The sequence below is a fragment of the Leptonychotes weddellii genome, chromosome 16, assembly GCF_054177405.1.
Source record: "Leptonychotes weddellii isolate Sample4059 chromosome 16, ASM5417740v2, whole genome shotgun sequence".
In the NCBI taxonomy this organism is placed as follows: domain Eukaryota; kingdom Metazoa; phylum Chordata; class Mammalia; order Carnivora; family Phocidae; genus Leptonychotes; species Leptonychotes weddellii.
In genome coordinates, this window is record NC_138384.1 from 43,177,107 (window position 1) to 43,199,843 (window position 22,737).

Here is a 22,737-nt window from a genome sequence, read left to right on the forward strand (position 1 = left end):
AAGGATAAATGGCAAGAATAGGCCAAAGGCAAAATTACGAATAACGTAATCGCTCAGGGCATTGTGGGTAATAGAACCGAATGAATGAGCCAAAGGCAGAGGGATAATAGAGAAACAGGGCCGGCAGGCATGATGGGTAATGGACCCAAAACATGATGGTTAATTAAAGAAGCGTTAGAAGGATGACGGACGTGAACAGGCAGAAATGAGCTAAGGGTAGTTCAGGAAAGGAAGATGAAATGAATGGGGCAGAGGCATGCTGGGTAATGGGAGCAGAATGAATGGGCCAAAGATAGAAGCCGCAGTGACGCAAGTGGGGGCGGGGAACAGAAGGCATGATGGGTAACAAAAGGGGTGGGTCTACGGCAACTGTCGCGTTAAAATAGCTAAGGAGCATTGTGGGTAAAAAGAAGCCTGACAGGGTTCGGATAACCGGTTAGAATTCTCCCGAGGTACTGTGGGAAGGGCCAGCACTTCCGGTTTTCGGTCGCCGGCTCTGGACTAGGGGACTGCCCCTCTGCCGCGGTGCCTGGTGGGACGAGAGGCCTGACCTTGCTGCCTAGGAGCCTCTGCTGCGCAACCCACCTTTACCCGTGTCCCTCGACCCTGGCACATTAGCCAATGAACGTACCAGACCGATTGCGTCACCAGGATCGGTCTCCTGTACGCGCCAGAGCCAATCAGAATGCTTCAAGGCCAAGGCTGACCAATTACAGTGGCAATTTCGCCGCGGGGCGGAGTCGAAAGAGGGGGCGCCCTCTGGAGAGGGGCGGAGGCGACGAGTCAGTGGGCGTTTCAAAGTGCGCAGCGCAGACCAATGGCGGGCGAACAACGGAACCCGCGGCGTTGAGGGCCAATAGATGCGGTCTCCGCGGGCCAATGGAAAAGGCGGGGAGGTGTGTCTCGACCTTCCTGTGAGTGGGAACCAATAGAAAAGGACGTCCCAAAGAGGTGGGTGGGACTCCCAGCCATGACTCCAATTGCAAGGCCAGGCCTTTAAGCTAGCGGGCGGATCCCAGGGCACGCCGAACCAATGGGCTCGGCGGGGCGGGGCGGGGCGACGGTGGTGGCGGCGGCGGCAGCGGGTTCGGTTGCGCGTGGCGCACGGGGTGGGAGCGGAGCCCAGGCCGGGTGCGGGCGCTGCCGCCAGTGAGAACCGGGGCCCGGAGCAGAGCGGGGTTTGGCTGGGACTGGACCCGGAGCGCGCGGGCCCTGACCTTCGCCCTCTGACCTTTCCCCTTGCAGGCGACCATGGGGAACGTCTTGGCTGCTAGCTCGCCGCCCGCAGGGCCGCCGCCACCTCCCGCGCCCGCCCTCGTGGGACTGCCGCCGCCTCCGCCCTCTCCTCCTGGCTTCACGCTGCCGCCGCTCGGGGGCGGTTTGGGCGCTGGGGCTGGCGCGGGTCGAGGTTCGGAACGGACCCCCGGTGCTGCGGCAGGTAGCGCCGCAGGGACCGCGGACGATGGGGCCTGCGGCTGCCTGCCCAACCCCGGCACGTTCGAGGAGTGCCACCGGAAATGCAAGGGTGAGGGGCGACGGACCCGGCAGGGGTGTGAGGGCCCGCATCTCGGGGGGAGGGGGAGCACTCAGAGGACCTTGGGAATTGGCACGGACCATTGGAAACATTTAACAGAGCGTTAGGAGTTGACGTTGGGATCGAATGGTGGAACGTTGGACTTGGGGCATAGAACGATGGGATCAAATGGTGGAACCTCAGGATGGAATGGCAGAGCGGTAGAGGAAAGCCTTAGGGACCTCAGGGAGCCCCGGGGATCAGCCAAGCCAGCCTTCTTATGTGGTCGGGAAGGAAACTGAGGCCCAAGGTCACAGTGTCAGCCAGGGTCCAGTGGGGGTGGAACCCAAGGCTTCTGGATCTTGGCTTGGAACAGTTAAGATAGTAAGAGTGGTGGTGACTTATTGAGCACTGTTCTGGCATTCACTATATGTTAATTCACTAAATCCTTGCAATGTCTCCACGTGGTGAGCTTACAGATGACATCTTACAGGTGACAAGTTTGACATAGTTAAAGTGACTTGCCTTGGGTCACATGGGTAGTAAGCGGTGGCACTGGGATTTGGGTGCAGGCAAAGAAGGGCCCTGGTCCTGGCCCCGTGTATTAGGTTAGACGGTCTCTTTATTGGTTGAGGTGCTTTGTGTGATGTTTTGCTTGTGGGTCCTTGGAAGAGGGAGAGCTGGCATGGTAGGGAAGGAAGGGATGAGAGTCCTCGTGTTGGCGTAGGGGTGTGTGTATGTGTGTGGAGAGTGACAGCGCTTCTCTTCTTCAGAGCTATTTCCCATTCAGATGGAAGGTGTCAAGCTCACAGTCAACAAAGGGTTGAGTAACCATTTCCAGGTGAGGCTTCCTGGTGCCCTTACTCTCCAGAGGTCATCCCAACCATCTCCCTGCGCCTACGCATACAACCCCCTCACTCCCCCTAAAGGGCTAGGCTCCTGGGCACCTGAAAAGACTCAGAGACACAATGCCAGTCTGACTGCTCATTGGGTCCAGTGGAAGTGTTTAGGGACCCAGAACCCGGGGATGCCCCTCCACCTTTCACATCCAGGCAGGAGTGAAGTACCGGGTATGTAGCCTCGTCTCCAGCTTATCTTTTCTCTGAGTGTCTAATCTAGTCAGGCTCAACCTCCCAGTCTTCATCCCTTGCCCTACCCAGAGCTGCCTGTCTTTTTCTCCATGGTGGGGAAGCCAGGTTGGCAAGTACCCGCATCCCAGGCTTTTAGGGAGCTTTGCTGGGGGCAGGGTCTGTTGCGGGTGGCCCACAGACTCATCCCCACAGCCTTCCCTCCTCCCAGGTAAACCACACAGTAGCCCTCAGCACAATTGGGGAGTCCAACTACCACTTCGGGGTCACGTACGTGGGAACAAAGCAGCTGAGTCCCACAGAGGTGAGGTTCCTTTTGTCTTTTGTTCATTGTATCTTTCTTCTAACCAATATGTAGCCAAGCACCAGGCAGAGAAGGCTCTGTTAATATTAGGAGGGCTGAGCTGCTGAGGGTGCTGGGAGGTGGGGACTGTCTCTCCGAGGTGCTTTGGAACATGGTCACTCCTTCATCCTGAAGCCCTGCTCCCTGCCCAGCCCTGTGCTGGGTCAGGGCCGGGGTCACCAGACAGTGATGACCCAGAGAAAGCAGGGCTTTTGAATGCCAAACAGGGCATTTGGACTTTCCCTAGGGGGCAGTGAAGAGCCACAGAAAGATTTGGACGGGGAAAGACATGGTCAGATTGACACTCTAGGACCCTCCCTCGGGCTGCCGTGCAGAGGTTGCGTTAAGGGAATGGGGGTGAAACTGGAGGCCTGGGCAGAACACAGGTGGAGCTGAGGGACTGAATTACGTCTCTGCTTATACCAACTATTGCCATTCAGGACATTCCTTTATTCCACAAACCTTCATTGTACTGCATTCTGTGCCCAGCCCTGTGCTGGGCAGTGTTGGGGACAGAGCAGTGACTGAAACGGCCCTGGGGTTCACAGTCTAGTAGAGAAAGGGAACGGACCTGTCCCCAGAGAGTGACTGTCCAGGGTAGGCAGGACTGAAATGCGGGGGGGCGGGGGGAGGAGGAGCCCAGAGGGGCACCTGACTCAGCCTAGGTGGTCAGGGAGGGCTTCCTGGAGGAGGGAACCTCAGTCCGAGGTTTTCTGATGCTAGGCTTCTCACCTAGGCTCACCACGCTTGTATTTCTATAATGCTAAACCTCTGACCTCTGACCTTGCCCTCTGCGCCACAGGCATTCCCTGTGCTGGTGGGTGACATGGACAACAGTGGCAGCCTTAATGCTCAGGTCATTCACCAGCTGGGCCCTGGCCTCCGGTCCAAGATGGCCATCCAGGTGAGTAGGAGCCACGTCAGCTGCTCCCCGAGCCACCCTGAGCACCCGGCTGCCCTCTACACTGTCCCTCCCCCCTACAGACCCAGCAGTCCAAGTTCGTGAACTGGCAGGTGGACGGGGAGTACCGGGGTTCTGACTTCACAGCAGCCGTCACCCTGGGGAACCCAGACGTCCTGGTGGGTTCAGGTAAGAGCCACGGGCCTGGAGGGCAGTCCAATCTCAGTTGCAGCTTTCCCGGCAATCCATTCCCTTCTCCGGACCTCCTTTTCTACCATCTAGAAATGGTCGGGGGCAGGAGTGACTTTGGAAACACCCACAACATAGCATGGGGTGTAGGCAAGTAGGTTCCAACCCCCTGTTCTGTCCCTGGCTTCACTGCAGCTGTGGGCAAGTTCCCTCACCCCCGTGGGCCTCAGTTTCCTCGTCTGTAACATTGGGCTCCCTCACGGGGCTGCTGAAGAGGTCATTTACCTTGTTTTGTGTGAGAAACTTCAAGAGGTCTGGGGCCCGTAACAGGTCCCAGGGGAATGTGGGCTGCTTCTATTACTTGTGGGGCTCTGGGGTGATTTCGGTGCAGAGATCCCAGGGTGGGTGGGTCCACGTGCAGTTCGGGCAGGTAGTCTGAGTCTGAGACAGAAGCTGACCAGGAAAGTTCCTGTTTGGGTTGGTGTAGACAGGGGCTGCCTGACTTGTGCCTGTACGTCTAGACTCTTCTTGGTTCCCCTTTTTTTTTTTTTTTTTGCTCTGTCTCTGGGTGTTTCTTTGATCACTTTACATTCAGCGTGAGTGTTGCTTGGGCGTGTACCGTGTACATTCCAGTCACCAAGGATAAGGTGCGGCAAACAAGGAGAATTCACTTTGTCCTCTGGGAGCTTCCATTCCAGAGGGCCTGGACACAAGCACTTAAAAAAAAAAGTCAGGTGACGGGGGGCTGGGAAAGATTAGGTCCTTGGGAGGGGTGTGGGGTGGTGTCCTCAGAGAAAGCCTCCTTAGATAGGTAATATTTGATTAAAGATCAAGGATTTGAGGGAAGGTGCCAAGCGGATTTGTGGGGAAAGAGCTCTTCGGCTGAGGCAACAGCAAGCGCAAAGGCCCTGAGGCAGGACACTTTACTGGAACGCCAGGAGGGGGGTGGCTGTAATGGGTAGGGAAAGAGGGAGAGTTGGAAGTCACAGGGGTAAAGGGCCCAAATCAGCTGAGGCTTTGTAGGACTTCAACCTTCACTCTGAATGAGTCAGGGGCCTCACCAAGGGTTGCGAGCCTGAGAGGGACAGGAGCTGATTTAGCTTCTAACAGGACCCGCCGTGCTGCCCAGCAGAGAGCAGACTATGAGGAGTGAGGAGTGGTCAGGCCCGATGTACTTTGAAAGTGGAGCGCACTGGGTTAGCCGGTGGATTGGGTGTGGGAGGCGAGCAGGAGGAGCGGGATGACTCCGTAGGTTTGGGCTTGAACGACCGGAAGGATGGGAGTGTGGGTTCCTGCTGCCATTTGCTCAGTCTTTTTTTTTTTTTTTTAAAGATTTTATTTATTTATTTGAGAGAGAGAGAATGAGAGAGAGCGAGTACATGAGAGGGGGAGGGTCAGAGGGAGAAGCAGACTCCCTGCTGAGCATGGAGCCCGATGCGGGACTCGATCCAGGGACTCCCGGATCGTGACCTGAGCCGAAGGCAGTCGCTTAACCGAGCCACCCAGGCGCCCCGCCATTTGCTCAGTCTTGGAGAGCCGGCTCTTGGGCATTGAGTGGCTCTGAAGGCAGGAAGCCTGAATCCTGGGGAGAGCTCTCAGTTCTGCCTGCTGGAGGCTAGGGAGCCTCCTCGGAGGAGGTATGGCCTCTGAGCTCCCCAAGGAAGAGAAGGGGCTCCCCGGGCAGGGAGGAGGGGGGCAGCTGAAATGGGAGAGGAGAGAGGGAGGGGCCTCCTACGCGAGGCTGCACCCACGGGTCCCGCGGAGGCATGAGGAACCTCAGGAAGAAACATGTCATGTTCCTTGCAGACCCGACGTCATTGCCCCCCTCTGCTCATGTGCTCCCTGCAGTTGGGCCACATGAGCTTTTCTGAGACTTTCTGGAACGGCTGCATTCTTTCTATCCCATGACCTTTTCACGTGCTGTCCCTACTGCTTGGAGCTCTTCTCTCCGGTCTTGACGTGGCTGAACGAGTAGTTCCAGGGCACAGCTTGCCCTCACAGGAAGACCTTCTGTGAGGAAAGCCGTGTGCGCTTAGCGCCACATCGTGCCCGGGGCTTTGCAGTGCTTCCCCCGGGGATCTCCTACCTCCCACGCTGGGGTGGCAGCCCTTCCGGGGCAGGAACTTGCTTGTCTCACTTGCCACTGTGTGCTGAGCGCCTGGAACCGTGCCGGGAACAGAGTAGGCGCTGAGAAAACCCCGGACAAGGGAGCGAGTGATGGTAGTGGCATGTCCCGTGTGGTGCTTCTTGCCCTCGGTCAGGCCCTAGGCGTGTGATGCGTGTCCTTTCCTTCAGCCATTCTAGGCACTGGGAATAGAGCAGTGAGGAGAATGGCTTGTTGGATTCTCTCAACAGCCCCGGGAGGTAGGTGCTGCCATTATCCTCCTCTTGCCGAGACCCAGAGAGGGGAAGCGCCTCCCAAGGATGCACAGCGGGTCAGACTCCGGAATCCACGCTCTTCTCGATGGCACCCGGGCACGGCTCCCCGCACGCACGCACTCGCTGGCCGCTTCTGTGCTTCCCGTGCTTCCCGGCACTGGCCTCCGGGTCCCTCTTACCTGGTGTCCGAGGCCGCCGGGGGCACCCTTCGTCTCTTCGTTCTTTCCGTTCCCTCGAATGACGCTGGTGATAGCATCTGTCACGAGGGCACAAAAACGGCATCCCCCTCTGGGTGACGGATCCGGAGTGGGAGTCCGTCTTGGGCTCCCAGTGGGAGACCAGGCGCGGGGTTGGGGGTCTCACTGTGTTGGAGCGCCGTGTCCTGCAGTGGGCAGGGGGTGTCTCTGGCTTTCCGGCCCCCATCTCACAGGTGAGGAAAAGGAGGCCCAGGGGTGGAATCGGGCGCCCGGGTTCACACAGCCGGGAAACCGAGAAGCTGGAATGTGAATCATGGCCCAACTCAAGGGCCTGTATTCCTTCTGGGTTCCCTCCTCGTGGCCTCGGCCTCATCTCAGGAGCCTCCTGCGAACCTAGCATGTGCCCAGCCCTTGGCAGGGTGGTGCCAGGACCCAGCAGTGATTGAGACAGCTCCTTCCTCCCCTCACGGGGTGCCCAGCCCAGTGGGGGCCGGGGCATACGATTTTATTTTATTTTTTGCTTCAGTTTTATTTATTTTTTGAAAGAGAGAATTAAGGGGAGGAGCAGAGGGAGAGGGAGAAGCAGACTCCCCGCTGAACAGGGAGCCTGACACGGGGCTCAATCCCAGGACCCTGAGATCATGACTGGATTCAAAATCAGGAGTTGGACACTTAACTGATTGAGCCAACCGGGTGCCACATAAGTCACGTTTCTTTTATTTATTTATTTATTTTTAAGATTGATTTATTTGAGAAACAGCACGCGCAGGGGGGAGGGGCAGAGGGAGAAGCAGACTCCCCGCTGAGCAGGGAGCCCAACGTGGGGCTCGATCCCAGGACCCCGGGATCGTGACCTGAGCCGAAGGCAGACGCTTAACCATCTGAGCCACCCAGGCGCCCCGGGACATTGGCTTTTAAACAAACAATCACACAGTGACTTCAGTACTATTGTGAAAAATCCTACTCGGGAAAAGTCCAGGTTGCTTAGTGAGAGCTTATAACTACGGCCCCCCTCCCCCCCCACACACCCCCATCTCACCTAAAGCGGGGGGGACAGCGTCTCTTAAGATGGTGGTGTTCAGTTGAAGGGGGGTAGGAGGGCAGTGCTCCTAAGGCCCATGGAGCGCGGGGCATGGAGAGCAGAAAGACATCCTGTCTGGCTGGGTCCCAGAACTACGCCCCCCTTTGGGTGCTGCCCTTACCTGAGCATCCGCCCTGGGGTGTCTGCCGTTCCTGCCCCGGCTGATTTCCCCAAGGACTCCTGGTGTGGGTCCCAGGCGAGCAGGCCAGGGGGAGGTGGCCCAAACCGCCCTGCTGCCCCGTCTCCGCCTCCCGCTCCCTGCCCAACAGGTTTGGGAAGTGGATCTGGAGGTGTGACTTTGCTGGGTTGCCTGGCTTTGCCGGTTGCCCGAGGCCACCTCCCCGCTCACAGACCTCACTCGCTTTCTTTCCTTCTTGCGGGGTTTCGGGATCACGAGGTTTTTCCCGGCCACCCCGCATGCTGCAGAATGGCCCCCGCTTGAGAACCCACAGGGGAGCCCACGGGCCTTGGGGGGCGAGGGGGGCGCCAGCTGTGGACACATGCAGGAGGGTCTGCCTGGGTTCAGGAGATCTATGAGGAGCTGCGAGCAGGGCAGCCCTCCGGGGGAAGAGGCCCAGGAAACGGGCTTGGGGTGCGGGGAGAACGGGCCGAGCTGTGGAAACGAGGGACAGGCAGTGTAGAGCACGTTCTGACCCCAGTTCTCAGACTTCCAGTGGCCCTTCTCTGCACAGACTGCAGGGCAGGGGGAAGGTGAAAGCAGAGCGGGGTGACTGCCCTGGTCCCATGGTGACCGTGGCTGCAGTCGGGGCGTGCTAGAGAGAAGTCGCCAAATTCAGGAAACAGGTGCGAATGTGTAGTCGGCCAGACTCAGCAGGGGAGAGGGCACACCGGGCAGGAGGGACAGTGCATGCACAGGGAAGAGAGGGCTGCTTGTGTTCATCCTGCCTAGAGGGACACGGCTGTGTCCTGGAAAGAGGAAGGGGCTCGATTTTGAAACTGGGGCCCAGCCATGTAGGACACTGCAGCTGGGTCTCCTGGGCACTGGGGAGCCATGGCAAGTTCTGAGCAGGAGAACGGGGTTAGGTGTGTGCGTGAACAGGATCCCTCTGTGCTGCAGGTGAAATTGGAGAGGGCGAGGCAGGCCAGGAGGTGGGAGGGATGTTCGGGGGTCCCCCACCCGAAGTCCCAGTGGGTGCCAGAGCTGAGAGGCCAGAGACTCTGAGTTGAAGTCCCAGTCTCTCTCTGAGCACAGACAGTTACTCTTCCCTCAGGGGCCACATTTCCCCCGCATCGAGTGAGGGGACAAGCCTGGCCCGGGGTGTACGACTGCTGGCTGCAGGCGGTGACCCAAGTCTCCTGCTCACGCGGTGAAGGAATGCACACCGAGGCTCACAGAAGCCCAGAGGGGTTAGGTCAGCCAGCCCCTGACCATGACACAGCACTGGAGCCGGGACCCTGAACCCTCGGCCTCCCCGGCCCCACTGGTAGCCCCCATCTGGAGTGGGAGAGGCCTCTGACCCTGCACGCTCATTCCTGCTCCGTCCTGTCCTGTCCCAGCGTCCTGGCTCTCCCCGCGCCCCTCACACATGTGCTCTCAACTCTCCCCAGGTCCCTCTGCGTCCCTGCCCTGCCTTCCCCTTTGCTCCATCCTCCTCTTCCTTACTGGCTCGTGACCTCAGCCCGACCGTGTCCTCTTAGTCTCCCCTGGGAATCTTCGGCCCTCTCTTCCTCCCTCTCTGATTCTGTTTCCACTTCTCTACGTTAAGTGTCTTGTTTTCTCCTTCACTGTCACTCCCTCTGCGTCTCCGACTCTCTTCCTCCCCGGTTCTCCCGTAGATCACGTTCGTGGTATCTACTCTAGGCTCCAAAGACAGGCATGAATGCGTCAGTCCCTGGGCTCCAGGAATCCAGCCCAGCAGGCGCACAGTCGCCTGTTAGCCACGCCCAGGGGCCTCGGGGCCAACCCCACTGCCAAGGGGCAGGGAGGGCAAGCTGTAGGCCTTGGCGTGGCCAGTCCTAGCGATCACTGAGGCCCGGCCACTGCACTACACCTCATTCGCTCCTTGAGACTTTAGGGCCGCCTCAAGAGGTAGTCTTGCTCACAGAGAAGTGACCCCAGTGGCCCGCTGTTACTCCACGAGTGGTGTAATGATTTGAACCCAGAGGCGGAAGGGTTCAGAACCCAGGCCAGAGAGGTGGAGAAGCCCAGATTCTGCCCCTGACATAATCTTGTCACTGCGGGTCAGTGAATCACTCCCTTAGCCTCCGTGGACTCCCAAGTGGTGGCAAATGAATGCCCGCCCCACGGGGCCTGGGAGGCCTGAGGGGTGGGCCCTGAGCCTCCAGCAGGGGCACGCCTGGAAGGCTGCCTGGAGCAGGAGGTGGGCCCAGCAGAAACAGACCCGCACCAAGCCAAGGTGACACCCCCCCCAAATCTGGCCCACAGGAATCCTCGTGGCCCACTACCTCCAGAGCATCACGCCGTGTCTGGCCCTGGGTGGGGAGCTTGTCTACCACCGGCGGCCTGGGGAGGAAGGCACTGTCATGTCTCTAGCTGGGAAGTACACATGTGAGCCCGGGGCCTGGGGGTAGGGTAGGGGGCGGGGTCCAGGGTCCTGGCCCCCTTGGTAATCTGCACCCCACCCCCACCGCGCTCTCTTACAGTGAACAACTGGTTGGCGACAGTAACGTTGGGCCAGGCGGGCATGCATGCCACCTACTATCACAAAGCCAGCGACCAGGTGACCTGGGCCGGGGACCCGCTGCGAGGGCGGGCTTTGCGGGCCTGGGGGACCAGGGTCTGGTGTGCCTGGGAGCCTGGCCTGGGAAGCTGACCCTTGCGCGTCGCCCCGGCCCCTCCAGCTGCAGGTGGGTGTGGAGTTCGAGGCCAGCACGAGGATGCAGGACACCAGCGTCTCCTTCGGGTACCAGCTGGACCTGCCCAAGGCCAACCTCCTCTTCAAAGGTACAGGCCTGTTTCCCTGCTTGGAAACAAGTAGGCATCAGGTGACTCGGCCCTGAGTGGGTGTGTAGGCCAAAGCAGACGGTGGAGGTTGGGGGTGTGACAGACCCATCCCTAGAGAGTGAAGACCTGGAGTGGTCAGGATGGGGGGGGTTGCGGAATTGGTGTGGCCAAGGGCTTCCAGAGGGGAGGGGTCATCAAGCAGGGGTGGGGGAGGGAGAGGACAACTAAGCCAGTTGCTCCGAGGACTGGAGAACTTGGGGTTCGGGAAGAGGTTTCCAGGTGTGGTCAGAGGTCTAGAAGCTGGCAGTCTGGCTGGTGGCTATCTGAGGTGGCCTGGAGTGTGACTCCATGGGGACAGGGTCGGAAGTTGGCTCGCGACACAGCTGTTTCCCTGCAGGCTCCGTGGACAGCAACTGGATCGTGGGCGCCACACTGGAGAAGAAGCTCCCACCTCTGCCCCTGACATTGGCCCTTGGGGCCTTCCTGAATCACCGAAAGAACAAGTTCCAGTGCGGCTTTGGCCTCACCATTGGCTGAGCCCCTCCTGGCCCCTGCCTTCCACCCTTCCTCCTCCAGATCCCCCCTCCCCCTCCCCCTGCCACGGAGGGGAGACCTGAGCCCTCCTCCCCCTCCCTTCCCTCCCTCCTTGGGGGTCAGGGGGGCAGTGGAAAGGAGGGGACCCATCACCCGAGCAGCTGAGGCGGGGATTCTGGAACCACGGGCGCTTCAGGATTCAGAGCACTAGGGGCAGGGTGCCTAGTGGGCCTGGAGTCCCGGGAGGGATTCCAGAATCGAGGGGCACGCCAGATTCTGAGCACCAGGGGCAGAGGCGGCCAGACAACCTCAGGGAGGTGTTGGGGTATCCGAGTCCCCCCAAAGGGCCCTGGGCCCGGCCCTGAGGGGGCAGGAAGAAGAGGAGCTTCCCCATCCCCAGTCAGTCTGCCCCCGCCCACTTTCCCACCCATCCCTCAGTATAAATCATGTTTATAAGTTATGGAAGAACCAGGACATTTTACAGAAAAAAAAAAAAAAAACAACAAAAAATATACGTGAACAAAAGTGAACTGGGCGGTGTCTCTTGGTCCGTGTGTCGCCCCTTTTGCCCAGTGCATCCAGACGGACCTCACGGGGGCCAGCAGGGGGCGCTGCAGGGCGGAGCCGGGAAGGCTGACCTACTGCCCGGGAGTCCGGCCTGGCCTGAGATCACACATCCTCCCTGCGACTTGTGTGACTTCTGCTGGGACATCACAGGCCCTCCCTCACCAGCAGGGCTGGGTCTTTCGGTCACACCCCAGCTTGGCCTGACCCGGCCTGAGAGGCTGCCAGAAGATTCCCCCTGCTGACTGCAGCAGCAGGGGTGATGTGTCTGTGCAGGGATTGGGGCACAAGCTGGGACTTCAGGTTCCGAAAGGGGCAGGGGACATCTTAGGACTTCGGGACAGGAAGGCCAGAGCCTTCAGAAGGCTCGCAGGGATTCCAGCACCTGGAAAGACTTCAGAGTCAACTCTGCCTGAGTGGGCAAAGGGCTTCTGGACTTCTGGGCCTCAGGGGAGGGGCTGGAGGCCGACTCTGGTCTGGCCACAGATGGCTCCTTGGCTCACATAGGCGGGGAGGAGGTCGAGGTGTGGGTTTTGCCCACCTGGGGTTCCAGTACCCTCCCAACACCCCTGACCTCTCCAGACAGGAACTGAAACCTTGTCTGGCGGGAACACATAGTTTGGGGAGGGAGGCCATTGAGCAGAGAGGACCCCTCATTACCTGGAGAAGCCACCCCACTCCTTCCTTACCGGCGCCTTCGGACGCCAAAGTCAAGAGGCCTGGACCTGGCTAGCCCTGGGGTCGCCTTCCTGGGAGGAGGCCCAGCCCTCCTTTCCCGTGTGGCCTCCCCCACCTCAGCGGAACCTGGGCTTCTCTGTGGGACAGCGGGGACTCGCGAGCCGGCTGCTGGGAAGGTGCTGGTGCTCGCTGGGGCCAATCCGAGCAGGTCGTGCCAGGGACGGCGCTCGGGACTTCGTACACGACAGCAGCTTGCATCACCAAACGGTGGTGTAAGTGCAACCGTTTTCCTGGTCCTGTGGACCAAGAAGTAAGCGTGTTCAGATAGGCTAGATAATTTGTCCAAGGTCATGGAGCTGGCAGGAGCCCCCATTTAGACGCAGACCCTTTCGTTCCCGAGTCCGCAGTCCTAACCAGGTCCAGGACTGCTTCAAGCCCCGTGAAGGCTGGGACTTAAACAATGTCCCTGTTAGGGAGAAGGGCTGGATCTTCATCTGCAAACAGGGAGGGGGGCTCAGAGAGCTGCCCGCCCGTGCCCAAGGTCACAGCCAAAGAGGGAGCGAGGACTAAAACCCAGGTTTACACAGTCCGCACCCCTCCCACCCAGTCTCTGTCTTGGCCTCCGGTGCCCTTCTCCCTAAGTCTCAGGAGTCTGGGCCCCCAGCCACCTCCCCTCAGAACCCAGGAATCCAAGCCTCCAGCCCTCTCTTCTCCTCTGACCCAGGATTCCGGCCCCCAGTCCCCTCCCCAAACTTCATTCATTCATCCACAGGAAAAGAGAAAGGCGGGGAATGGGCGCTGGGGAGCAGTGGCAGCTCCTTCCCCTGGCGTGCCTAGCCCCCCAGAACAGAGGAAGGTGCCTGAGTTACTGGGTAAAAATGTCACCTCCCTTCGTGGGGGCCGCGGGGGGGCATCACAGGGCCTCCAACCCCCACCTCCTTCCCCCTGCCTGCTGTGTGAAGGGGAAGGGGACAGCCCACCTCGTGACTGGGGGCTGGCCCAGCTCGCCGCGGCCCAGCAGGAGTGGGCGGGGCAGGGGGAACATTATAATTGGACGAGTCTGGGATCCCTGAGTCCTACTCAGCCCAAGCGGAGACCGAGGAGGAGGTTCCCCAGGAGCCGGTGAGAAACAGAGTTGAGGGCACAGAAGACCAGCTCCGGGCTTCTGTGAGGGACGGGCTGGGGCGAGGTGACTGTCATACGCCAGGGTCAGGACAGAAGCAGGAGCTGGGGATGAGGACGGAAGCCGGGGTCGGACCTAGGGGAGGAGCGGGCCGCAGGGGCATCCCGTCTTGGCTGGAAGGAAGGTGGGATGGGGGGAGCAGCTGGACCTGTGGGAAGAACCAGATGAGCCCCTATCAAGAGCCCACGAATGGTCACTGTTATTTATTGAACACCTCCTGGGTGCCCCCTCGGATCTCCATTAGTTTGGAGGCGCAGGGGTGGCGGCCAGGTCGCTAGAGCGCTCCTCTTTCGGGGAGGGCTTTTAAATGAGAATTAAGTTAGCGAATAGGTGGAAGATGACGTTTAGATGTGAAGCTGGGGCTTAGAACGTGAAGGGAGAACGGGGAATGTGAGGTTGGAATTTATAAGCCACAGTTGGGGCTCGCATGGAACTCGGGGCAGGGGAAGTGGAATTTGAACCCTCGAAGAGGGGGATGGAATTTGGGCGGCGGAGGCCGACCCGGTGATGGGGAGATAGGAGGAGACAATGAAGGAGTTAGATAAACAATGGAGGCACCGCTTGGTGAAATGTTTGTGATTGGATTCGGCTGATGCAGATGATGGGGCGCGGGCAAGACTTGGAAGGCCCGGAACGGGTGGGGCGGGGCTGGGGGTGGGAGGAGTCCCCACTGGGGGCTGATTGACATTTCTCACTCAACCTGACCGATCGCAGGTCGCAAGATGAAGGTTCTGTGGGCTGCGCTGGTGGTCGCGCTCCTGGCAGGTATGAGGGCGGGGCTTGCTCAGGTTCCCTGTCCCTTCCCCTCCCGTCCTCACCTGGCCTCCCCTGCCCCCCTTTCATCCCTGGGTCCCTCCTTCTGCTGGTCTGTCTCCCCTTTGAGGGGGGTGCCCAGGTGTGAGGCCTCACATCCACGGGCTCTGAGCGGCTGTTTTAGTCTCTCTGGGCCTCAGTTTCCCCACCCTTAAAACGAGAGTTGGAACAGTTCCTAATGCATAGTTGTCAGGCAGGCAGACAGCACTAGATTAGTGTCCGCTGTGACGAGTTCTGTTCACCACCACAGCGTGGCCCTGCATGGAACAGACACAGACACTCAGTATATGCCTGTCAGGTGACCCCCCCCCCCCCCCCCCCCCGGCCAGTGCTCTAAAGAAGCGCAAGAGCATTTACGGAGCACCTGCTGCGTACCAGGTACTGTGTGCCTGGTGGGGTGACTGCCGTGAACTTGCTCTGTGCAGGATGCTGGGCCGATGTGGAGCCGGAGTCGCCGCTCCCGGGGCAGCCGGAGCCCGAGCTGGAGCCCGAGCTGGAGCCCAAGCGGGAGCTGGAGCAGGAGGTGGAGGCCGAGGCCGAGTGGCAGGCTGGCCAGCCCTGGGAGCTGGCGCTGGCCCGCTTCTGGGATTATCTGCGCTGGGTGCAGACGCTGTCTGACCAGGTGCAGGAGGACATGCTCAACAGCCAGGTCACCCAGGAACTGACGTGAGTGCCCCTGCCACTCCCCGGCGGGCAGTGCCTTCTGGACCCCCGGCTTCTGCCGGTGGCCCTGTCACCAACTCTTCGGCATCTCTGGTCATGTCTTGCTTCCTCTTGCCATGGCGAGCTCCTGGCTTGCGGGACCGCTCTCTTTCTCCGCTCTTCCTGCCTCTGGCCGCCGCCCGTCCATCAGGCTAGCTCAGTCCCTCGCACCCTTCCCTTTCATCTCTGCTTCTGCCCGTCCCTGTCCCCACCTTGCCTCCCACCCCCAGGGTTTTTCGCCCCGCTTCTCTCTCCCGGCGTGCGGCGCGCACACACGCTCCCGCCCTCTCTCGGCCCCCAGGACGCTGATGGAGGAGACCATGAAGGAGATCAAGGCCTACAGGGCGGAGCTGGAGGAGCAGCTGGGCCCCATGGCCTCCGAGACGCAGGCCCGCGTGGCCAAGGAGCTGCAGGCGGCGCAGGCCCGGCTGCGCTCGGACATGGAGGACGTGCGCACCCGCCTGACGCAGTACCGCAGCGAGGTGCAGGCCATGCTGGGCCAGAGCACCGAGGAGCTGCGGGCGCGCTTCGCCTCGCACATGCGCAAGCTGCGCAAGCGGGTGCTGCGGGACGCCGAGGACCTGCAGAAGCGCCTGGCCGTGTACCGGGCCGGGGTGCGCGAGGGCGCCGAGCGCAGCGTCAGCTCCATCCGCGAGCGCCTCTGGCCGCTGCTGGAGCAGGCGCGCACGCGCCACGCCAACCTGGCCACGCAGCCGCTGCGCGAGCGCGTCGACGCCCTGGGCCAGCAGCTGCGCGGGCGGCTGGAGGAGGTGGGCAGCCGCGCGCGCAGCCAGCTGGACGAGGTGCGCGAGCAGATGGAGGAGGTGCAGGCCAAGATGGAGGAGCAGGCCAACCAGATGCGCCAGCAGGCCGAGGCCTTCCAGGCCCGCCTCAAGAGCTGGTTCGAGCCCCTGGTGGAAGACATGCAGCGCCAGTGGGCCGGGCTGGTGGAGAAGGTGCAGGCGGCCGTGGGCACCAGCCCCACCACCGCACCCGTGGAGACCAAATGAGTACCCCGCGCGCGCCGCCTGGTGGGCCCCGCCCCTGCCCGTGCCCCCTGCCTGCCCCCACCCCAGCCTCCAGGAGGCGCTGTCCCGGCCCCAACCGGCCTCCTGGAGGGCCCTAGCTTAATAAAGATTCACCAAGCTCCACAGCAGCCGCTGGGCCTCCGTGTGTGATTTCTCCCGGCTCGTGCCTCGGTTTCTCTCTCCTTCCCCACACTGGCCACACAGCTCTGTCCTGTCCCCTCTGCTTGTGCGTCTCTTTGTCTTTTCTGATCTCAGTGTTCGCTTCCTTCTGTCCCTTTCAGAGTCTCCCTTTTTGCTCTGTCTCCGCTCAGCAGTGCTCACTCTCCTCTACCCTCCTGTCCCTTCTGGTTTTGGATCAGATCCACCCCTGGGGTAAATCCTGTGGTCACCCCTGACTACTGGGGTCAGGGGTCGGGGGTGAGGGTGGGAAGCAGCCTCTCGGAGCCTGGGCTTGCTCAGCGGCGGGATACCTGCTCGGTGAAGTCAGGACTCTGAAGCCCCGACACCCCTGCCGTTAGGATGAATCCCTTACTGTTGCTCTCCTGTCTTATCTGATTCTGCCTCCTGGCCTGCTCTTGGCAGAGAGGCTTCAGTTTCTAGCTTCCTGTTTTCCCCCACCTCTATCTTTTATCTCTTTCTCCTCCAGTTTCTTGCCCCACCTCCGCGGCTTCACCTGTTTCTTGTTTCCCTTCTTGCCCCAGCTGGGTTTGTCCTCTCCACCTGTTCAGTCGTCCCTTGCGCCCTCTCTGCCTTTGGCGTTCCCTCTGGGTTAACAGGTGTCTTCATCGGAGCCGTGCTTCCCGGCCCCCTGCCCTCATCCTCCTTCCCTGTGTCCTCCAGCTGGGCTGCAGACCTCTTGTCTAGCCCAACAAGCCTACTGGGTGCTGGATCCTGGCTGGAGAGAAGGCAGCTGCCCACCCCCCCCCCCCGAGGCCTGGGGTCCACGGCTGGGAGCCAGTTGGTTGACACTCGGGAGCAGTGAGGACTGGAGCCTGGAGCTGCCCCCTGGCATTCTCTCCCACCCCCTCAGTTCTCAGAGGAGGGGAGCAGGGTTCCCAGCCCAGGGGACAGGCCAGGGCTTGAACCTGTAACTCCCAGGCCCAGCCTGTGCTCTCCCGTGTGGTTCCTACGGGGCTGGCTGCCCTGAGTGCCCTTGCGGAGGCAGGCACCCCTCCCCACCCCCAGATGACTCAACCCAGGCTGGGTGAGGAGGAGAAGGGTCAGTGGGCTCAGAGGCAGGGGGCCTAGTCCCAGCCAAGCGTGCTAGTGATTCACTGTGTGCCCCGGAGCTGGGGCCAAGCCCTCTGAGCCACAGATGTCAATAGCCGGGGCTGGCCTCAGCCACATCTCCCCCTTGAAGAGCTGAATCTTGAATTCTCCTGGATGAAGATAGCAGTCAGGTCTAGAGATGGCACAAGGGCTGCAGAAGGAGTTTGGGGGAACAGAGGGGGTGCTGTGGGGCGGAGGATGACAAGCCCGCAGAGATTCAGAGAGACAGCCTGGAGTCCGGAAAGGGGAGGGACAAAGAACTGACACCCCCCCCTCCCCCCAGCGCCTTAGCCCCTGGCTGAGCCATTGGTTGTGCTTGGCTGTGCCTCAGTTTCCCCATCTGTAAATGGAAACCCTATAGCTGGAATAAGGAGGAGACTGGAAAAGCAAAGTTGTTATTCTATTCCGGTGGGGTGAGGAAGGAAGGAAAGCAGAACTTTGGGTGGATGTCTGGGGAATGCTAGGCTCGCAGGGGAAGCAGATGTCTGGGAAGGCAGCTGGGGGGCTGACAGGGACTAGATGCACTGAGCTGGCCAAGAGGTTGTCGCAATCCTGCCAGGGTCATGTCTGTGCGTCCCTTTCACAACCGTCCCCCCCCACCACCCCCAGGCTGACACGTGGTTGTGGGGGCACAAGGCCAGCCAACCTCAAGTCTGAGGCCAGGGCCGCCCTCCCTACAGCTGCCAGGGATCACTGGCGGTCAAAGGCAGCCAGAAGAAGAGGGGAACCATTGGACTCCAGCCCTGAGGGATGGATGTGGTGGGAGGAGAGACGGGGGGAGGGGGGAGGGGGGGCCGCCTAGTGCCAGGAAGGGCCCAAAGGGGTAAGGACAGATGGAGTGTTTACCAGGGGGCCCGGAAGCTTCCAGAGTGGGAAAGCAGAGGGCAAAGAGGGGCCTGGTGGAATGGATGGAGGCGCACACACTGGGATCTTTGCAGCTGAGCTTTTGCAGTTCAGACAGGCTGAAAGGACCTCTTCCCCAAAGAGAGATCGGGGGGCTGTGGAATAAAGACCCCAGAGCACAACCATGGAGGTCTGGGATGCTCCCAGATGCAGGGAGGTGGGGGGGCTTGAGGGCTGGTCTGAAAGTGAGACTGGAGGTGGCAAGGGACTGGGAATGTGGGGGCAGATGGGGTGACCCTAGAGTCTTGGAGGAAGAGTTGCTTGCTTGTGCTGAAGAGGCTTGCTAAGAAGGGAAGAGGGGGTGGAAGAGGAGGCCTGAGGAGTTGCAGTGAATTGAGTTACAGAGTGACTAAGTGACTGAGAGACACCACCCCCCCCCCACTCCCCAGGCCGGGAGAAGGGTGTTCAGCAGGAGAGACCCCCTAGAGAAGATGGCCACGGCGGGAGACTAAAGGCAGTGCCCCCATGTGGGGAAGGGACTATGGCACGCTGAGATCCACCAAGTCAGGGAGATTTGGAGGTGCAGGTGCTGAACAGCAAGAGGCTTTAGGCCTAAGGGATGTGCCTAGGCCCACCTGACCCACGCACCAGCCAGGCGGGGAAGAGGAAAAGGTGGGTGGGCACAGGGCGAAGGCCATCTGCCTGAGGCTTAAGGGGAGGGATTAATTTGCCCCGCCCCCTCCCCAGCCCGATAAAGGCCTGGGCCGGGCCAGGACCTCCCACCGTGCTGTCCGGCGACTGATCCAGGTTGGTGCTCGATGCCGGGGAGGGATGCCCCTCCAAGAGCACTAGAAAGGGGGTTTGGAAGGAACTCCGGGTAGGGAGGAGGGGTGTCACTGATCACTCCCACCCCTGCTTCTGCTTCCAGAGTGCCCCTCCGGCCCCCAGCCATGAGGCTCTTCCTGTCGCTCCCAGTTTTGGTGGTGGTTCTGGCGATGGTTTTGGAAGGTAAAAGTGGGATAGGAGAATCTGGGAGTTTGAGACTCGGAAGCTTGAAGCTGGCCACGGGTCTAGGGTCCGAGCTTGGAGGACCCTTGAGAGCTCTGGGGCCCCTTCTGTGCCCTGGTTTTCCTATCTCTCACCGATCACCCCACCCCCAATCCCGCAAAGTGGGTGAGGGCTCTCTAAGGGGGCGGTCCCGCGGGTGGCTAATCTGCCGTGGGAAGCCCTAGCAACCGATGATGTATTGACTCGCCCCTCCAGGATTGGCTGTCCTGCTTTTGCAGCCTGGAAAGGGGAGGGGTGAAGCAGTGCTGAGAGTAAGCTAATTCCCAGCAGCTTGAGCTCCATCTGGTCGCTTTAGTACCCTCTCCCCGCACCCCGCCTCCGAGTCTAACACTGTGACCTCCAAGAATCACTTTCAAGGATCTCCTTTCCCACCCCTGGAATCTCATCCTAAGGGCTCCCAATACTGAAATTTTTGTACCGCTGCCCATCTTCTGGGCAGGCCCAGCCCCCACCCAGGCGGCCCCAGAAATCTCCAGCACTTTGGGGCGCATCCCGGATAAACTGAAGGAGTTTGGTAACACCCTGGAGGACAAGGCCCGGGCAGCCATTGAAAGCATCAAGCAGAGCGACATTCCTGCGAAGACCCGGTTAGGAACCTCCCCAGGGCTTGGGAGGGCTGGGGTACATCACTAACAGATTGGGGAAACTGAGGCCTGGAGAGGCAGACAGCTTCCCTGTGGTCACAGCTGGATCACAGGGTGCTTAGATGTGGGGGACAGGTTCCTGACTTCCATCTAGGCCACGCTGTAGAAATGGTCCTGCGTGGTGGTGAAAGACCAAGCTTGGGAGTCAGTCAGGCCTGGGTCCACAGGCCAGTGAAGACTCACTACTCTTTGTGTGATCTCCGGGGTAGATCTGGATCAGCCTTTTTCCTCGCCTGTAAAAGGGATAGTTCTGAGGAGAAGCAAACTAGGGGATTTGCATAGTGCCTGGCACATTGTAAATGCTCGATATGCTCTTTAACCAACATCAACTCCATTTGGCCACTTAGAAAATCATTCATTCATGAACAAATATTTATCGGGCATCGGCTACGTGTCCGGGCTGTTCCAATGTGGGGAATAATAGTGATGAAGATAAAGTCCCAGCCCGCAGGGAGCAGATTGTAAACCAGTGAATGTCCGGGAGATTAGCCCAGACAGGGCTAAGCACTAAGAAGACAACAAACAGGGTGGGTGTAAACAACCAGTGTGGGGCTTGAACTCACGACCCCAAGATCAAGAGTCGTGTACTCTACCGACTGAGCTAGCCAGGCACCCCTTTTCATATCTCCATTTAAAGTGTTACTGCTTCGGGGCGCCTGGGTGGCTCAGTAGGTTAAGCTTCAGACTCTTGATCTCCCCTCAGGTCTTGATCTCGGGGTTGTGAGTTTGAGCCCCCATGAGGCCTGGTTGTCTTGCTAAAAAAAAAAAAAAAAAAAAAATTTGAGATCTGAGTGATTAGGAAAATCCAACCAGGCCTAGAAACATGGAAGAATGTTCCCTGTGGAGGGTGAGTGCGAAAGCCCTGAGCCAGGAAGATATGTACATAATCCAGGCCAGAGGGACAGCCTAGGCAAAGACAAGGAGGCTGAAGAGTGCCCTTGGATAAGTAGGAGACAGCTAGGCCAGAGCAGGCTTACTAGCTAGAGATAGCAAGCCTTCAAAGTTGGGCCGGGCTGGAGCATTCTGACTTCAAAGAGCTCTGGTCCCTCTGGGAAACCCAGCCCAGGGCTCCTCCCAATCCCATAGATACCGGAGCCATGCTGTTTCCTGGGGGGAAGGGAAAGGGGAAGATGGGGGAGGCAGGTAGAGGGCAGGACCTGGGCCCCCTGAGGGGAGACAAACACAGTGACTCCCCCATCTCTCCCTGCAGGAACTGGTTTTCTGAGACTTTCCACAAAGTGAAGGAGCAGCTCAAAACTGCCTTCTCCTGAACACCAGAAGAGCCGCCCCACTCCTCTGGGCTGTGCGCCCTGGAAGGAGCTCCGAAATTTCCCATGCCCTGGCTCCTGTACCAAGGACTTCATGATGCCATATCCACCCCCACCCTCCAATAAAAATCCTGTAGAGAATTCTTAGTGCTTCTTTGCTGTGAGGTAGGGGCTCAGGGTGAGGCAGGGTGGGTTGGGGAGAGAGGCAAGGAGTCAAATGTATTGAGCATTGTCTACTTGACCTGTGCCGAGGGCTTTAAACTTCATGGTCTCAAAAAAATCCTCACAAGAACCTTGGAAGCGGGGCCCTGTTAATTCTGTGAGGGCATCGAAGCCCAGAGAGGTGAAGTCACTCGTCAGGAAGGGGAGAGCTGGATTGGACCCCCAGCCTGAGGCTACTGTTCTGCTATATTCTTCCCTGGCCAGGCTGCCCAAGATGAGGGACCTGGTTGGTTCATCACCATGTACACAGCAGCTGTTTATTATACTTGAAATGGATAATAAAGAAGGATGTGGAAGGGAGCAAGGGTAGGACCTGGGCTGGAGCCCTCAACGAGATCTATCTACACAATCCTCCACCCTCCAAGGAAGCTTTGATGTCCCCTCCTCCAGGAAGCCCTCCCTCGCCCCCAGGCTGGGTCGTCACTGCCTAGTGATGGGTCTGTCTCTCCTACTGGACTGTGAGCCCCAGGAGGACAGGGCCGGGGCTGTCATCCCCACTGTCCCGAGGCACAGTCCGGCGCAGGACTGGGCACGGTGCAGGAGCTCAGTACTACTTGGTGGAATGATTATTCTCAATCAGAAAAAACACCTAAACATTTCACTTTTTTTTTAAAGATTTTATTTATTTATTTGAGACAGAGAGAATGAGAGAGAGAGAGCACATGAGAGGGGGGAGGGTCAGAGGGAGAAGCAGGCTCCCCGCCGAGCAGGGAGCCCGACGCGGGGCTCGATCCTAGAACCCTGGGATCACGACCCAAGCTGAAGGCAGACGCCTAACGACTGAGCCACCCAGGCGCCCCTGTAATTACTTTTAATACTTTCAGAGTCTCGATTTTGTTTCTGTCTTTAATCTATATAAGACTTATTTTTGAAAATGCACTACAGTAGGAATTTATAATGAATGCAGCCAATTGTCCCAATACCATTTTTTTTAAAAATCAATCCCCAATTTTGATATTTCACCTTTATCATGAACCAAATTCCCATATATACACAGGTCTATTTCTGACATTTGTTAAGTTTTATTAATCTCTTTATCTGTTCCATCCATGATGTAGTTTAATGATTTTATTTTGATACGTTTTGTGATCCCATCAGGCAAGTCCCTTCTGTTCAGTTTCAAACCTGTCTTTACCGTTCTTTTTTTTTTTTTTTTTTTAAGATTTTATTTATTTGACAGAGAGAAACATAGCGAGAGAGGGAACACAAGCAGGGGGAGTAGGAGAGGGAGAAGCAGGCTTCCCGCTGAGCAGGGAGCCCAATGCGGGGCTCGATCCCAGGACCCTGGGACCATGACCTGAGCC

At 59.1% G+C, this 22,737-nt stretch overlaps 3 protein-coding genes and 1 long non-coding RNA gene across 7 annotated transcripts; 3 read left to right on the plus strand and 1 right to left on the minus strand.

Moving 5' to 3' along the window:
• Positions 1 to 1,023: 1,023 nt before the first annotated feature.
• TOMM40 (translocase of outer mitochondrial membrane 40) lies at positions 1,024 to 11,681 on the plus strand. 4 transcript variants are annotated; one of them, XM_081807081.1, is made up of 11 exons: positions 1,024 to 1,149; positions 1,246 to 1,525; positions 2,287 to 2,354; positions 2,813 to 2,905; positions 3,747 to 3,848; positions 3,929 to 4,034; positions 6,330 to 6,398; positions 10,099 to 10,221; positions 10,317 to 10,393; positions 10,515 to 10,617; positions 11,015 to 11,681. In XM_081807081.1, the coding sequence occupies exons 2-11, from the start codon at positions 1,252 to 1,254 to the stop codon at positions 11,152 to 11,154; spliced, it is 1,155 nt and encodes a 384-aa protein (XP_081663207.1). In that variant the 5' UTR covers positions 1,024 to 1,149; positions 1,246 to 1,251; the 3' UTR covers positions 11,155 to 11,681. The 4 variants fall into 4 exon arrangements, with proteins under 4 accessions (XP_081663207.1, XP_081663209.1, XP_081663208.1 ...); XM_081807082.1 differs by having other exon boundaries at positions 1,025 to 1,149; positions 6,390 to 6,398; XM_006748373.3 differs by lacking the exon at positions 6,330 to 6,398 and having other exon boundaries at positions 1,025 to 1,149.
• LOC145717610 (uncharacterized) lies at positions 5,386 to 7,968 on the minus strand. The gene is made up of 2 exons (XR_014140949.1): positions 7,813 to 7,968; positions 5,386 to 6,669 (listed from the first exon to the last, which is right to left on the minus strand). It is a non-coding gene; the product is annotated as an uncharacterized LOC145717610 (long non-coding RNA).
• Positions 11,682 to 13,365: 1,684 nt separating the features above from the next.
• APOE (apolipoprotein E) lies at positions 13,366 to 16,247 on the plus strand. Its single transcript, XM_081807084.1, has 4 exons — positions 13,366 to 13,515; positions 14,291 to 14,341; positions 14,815 to 15,055; positions 15,393 to 16,247. The coding sequence occupies exons 2-4, from the start codon at positions 14,299 to 14,301 to the stop codon at positions 16,099 to 16,101; spliced, it is 993 nt and encodes a 330-aa protein (XP_081663210.1). The 5' UTR covers positions 13,366 to 13,515; positions 14,291 to 14,298; the 3' UTR covers positions 16,102 to 16,247.
• Positions 16,248 to 19,000: 2,753 nt separating this feature from the next.
• APOC1 (apolipoprotein C1) lies at positions 19,001 to 21,352 on the plus strand. The gene is made up of 4 exons (XM_006738529.2): positions 19,001 to 19,038; positions 19,160 to 19,239; positions 19,739 to 19,886; positions 21,154 to 21,352. Exons 2-4 carry the CDS (start codon positions 19,182 to 19,184, stop codon positions 21,212 to 21,214), a joined length of 267 nt encoding a protein of 88 aa, XP_006738592.1. The 5' UTR covers positions 19,001 to 19,038; positions 19,160 to 19,181; the 3' UTR covers positions 21,215 to 21,352.
• Positions 21,353 to 22,737: the final 1,385 nt, after the last annotated feature.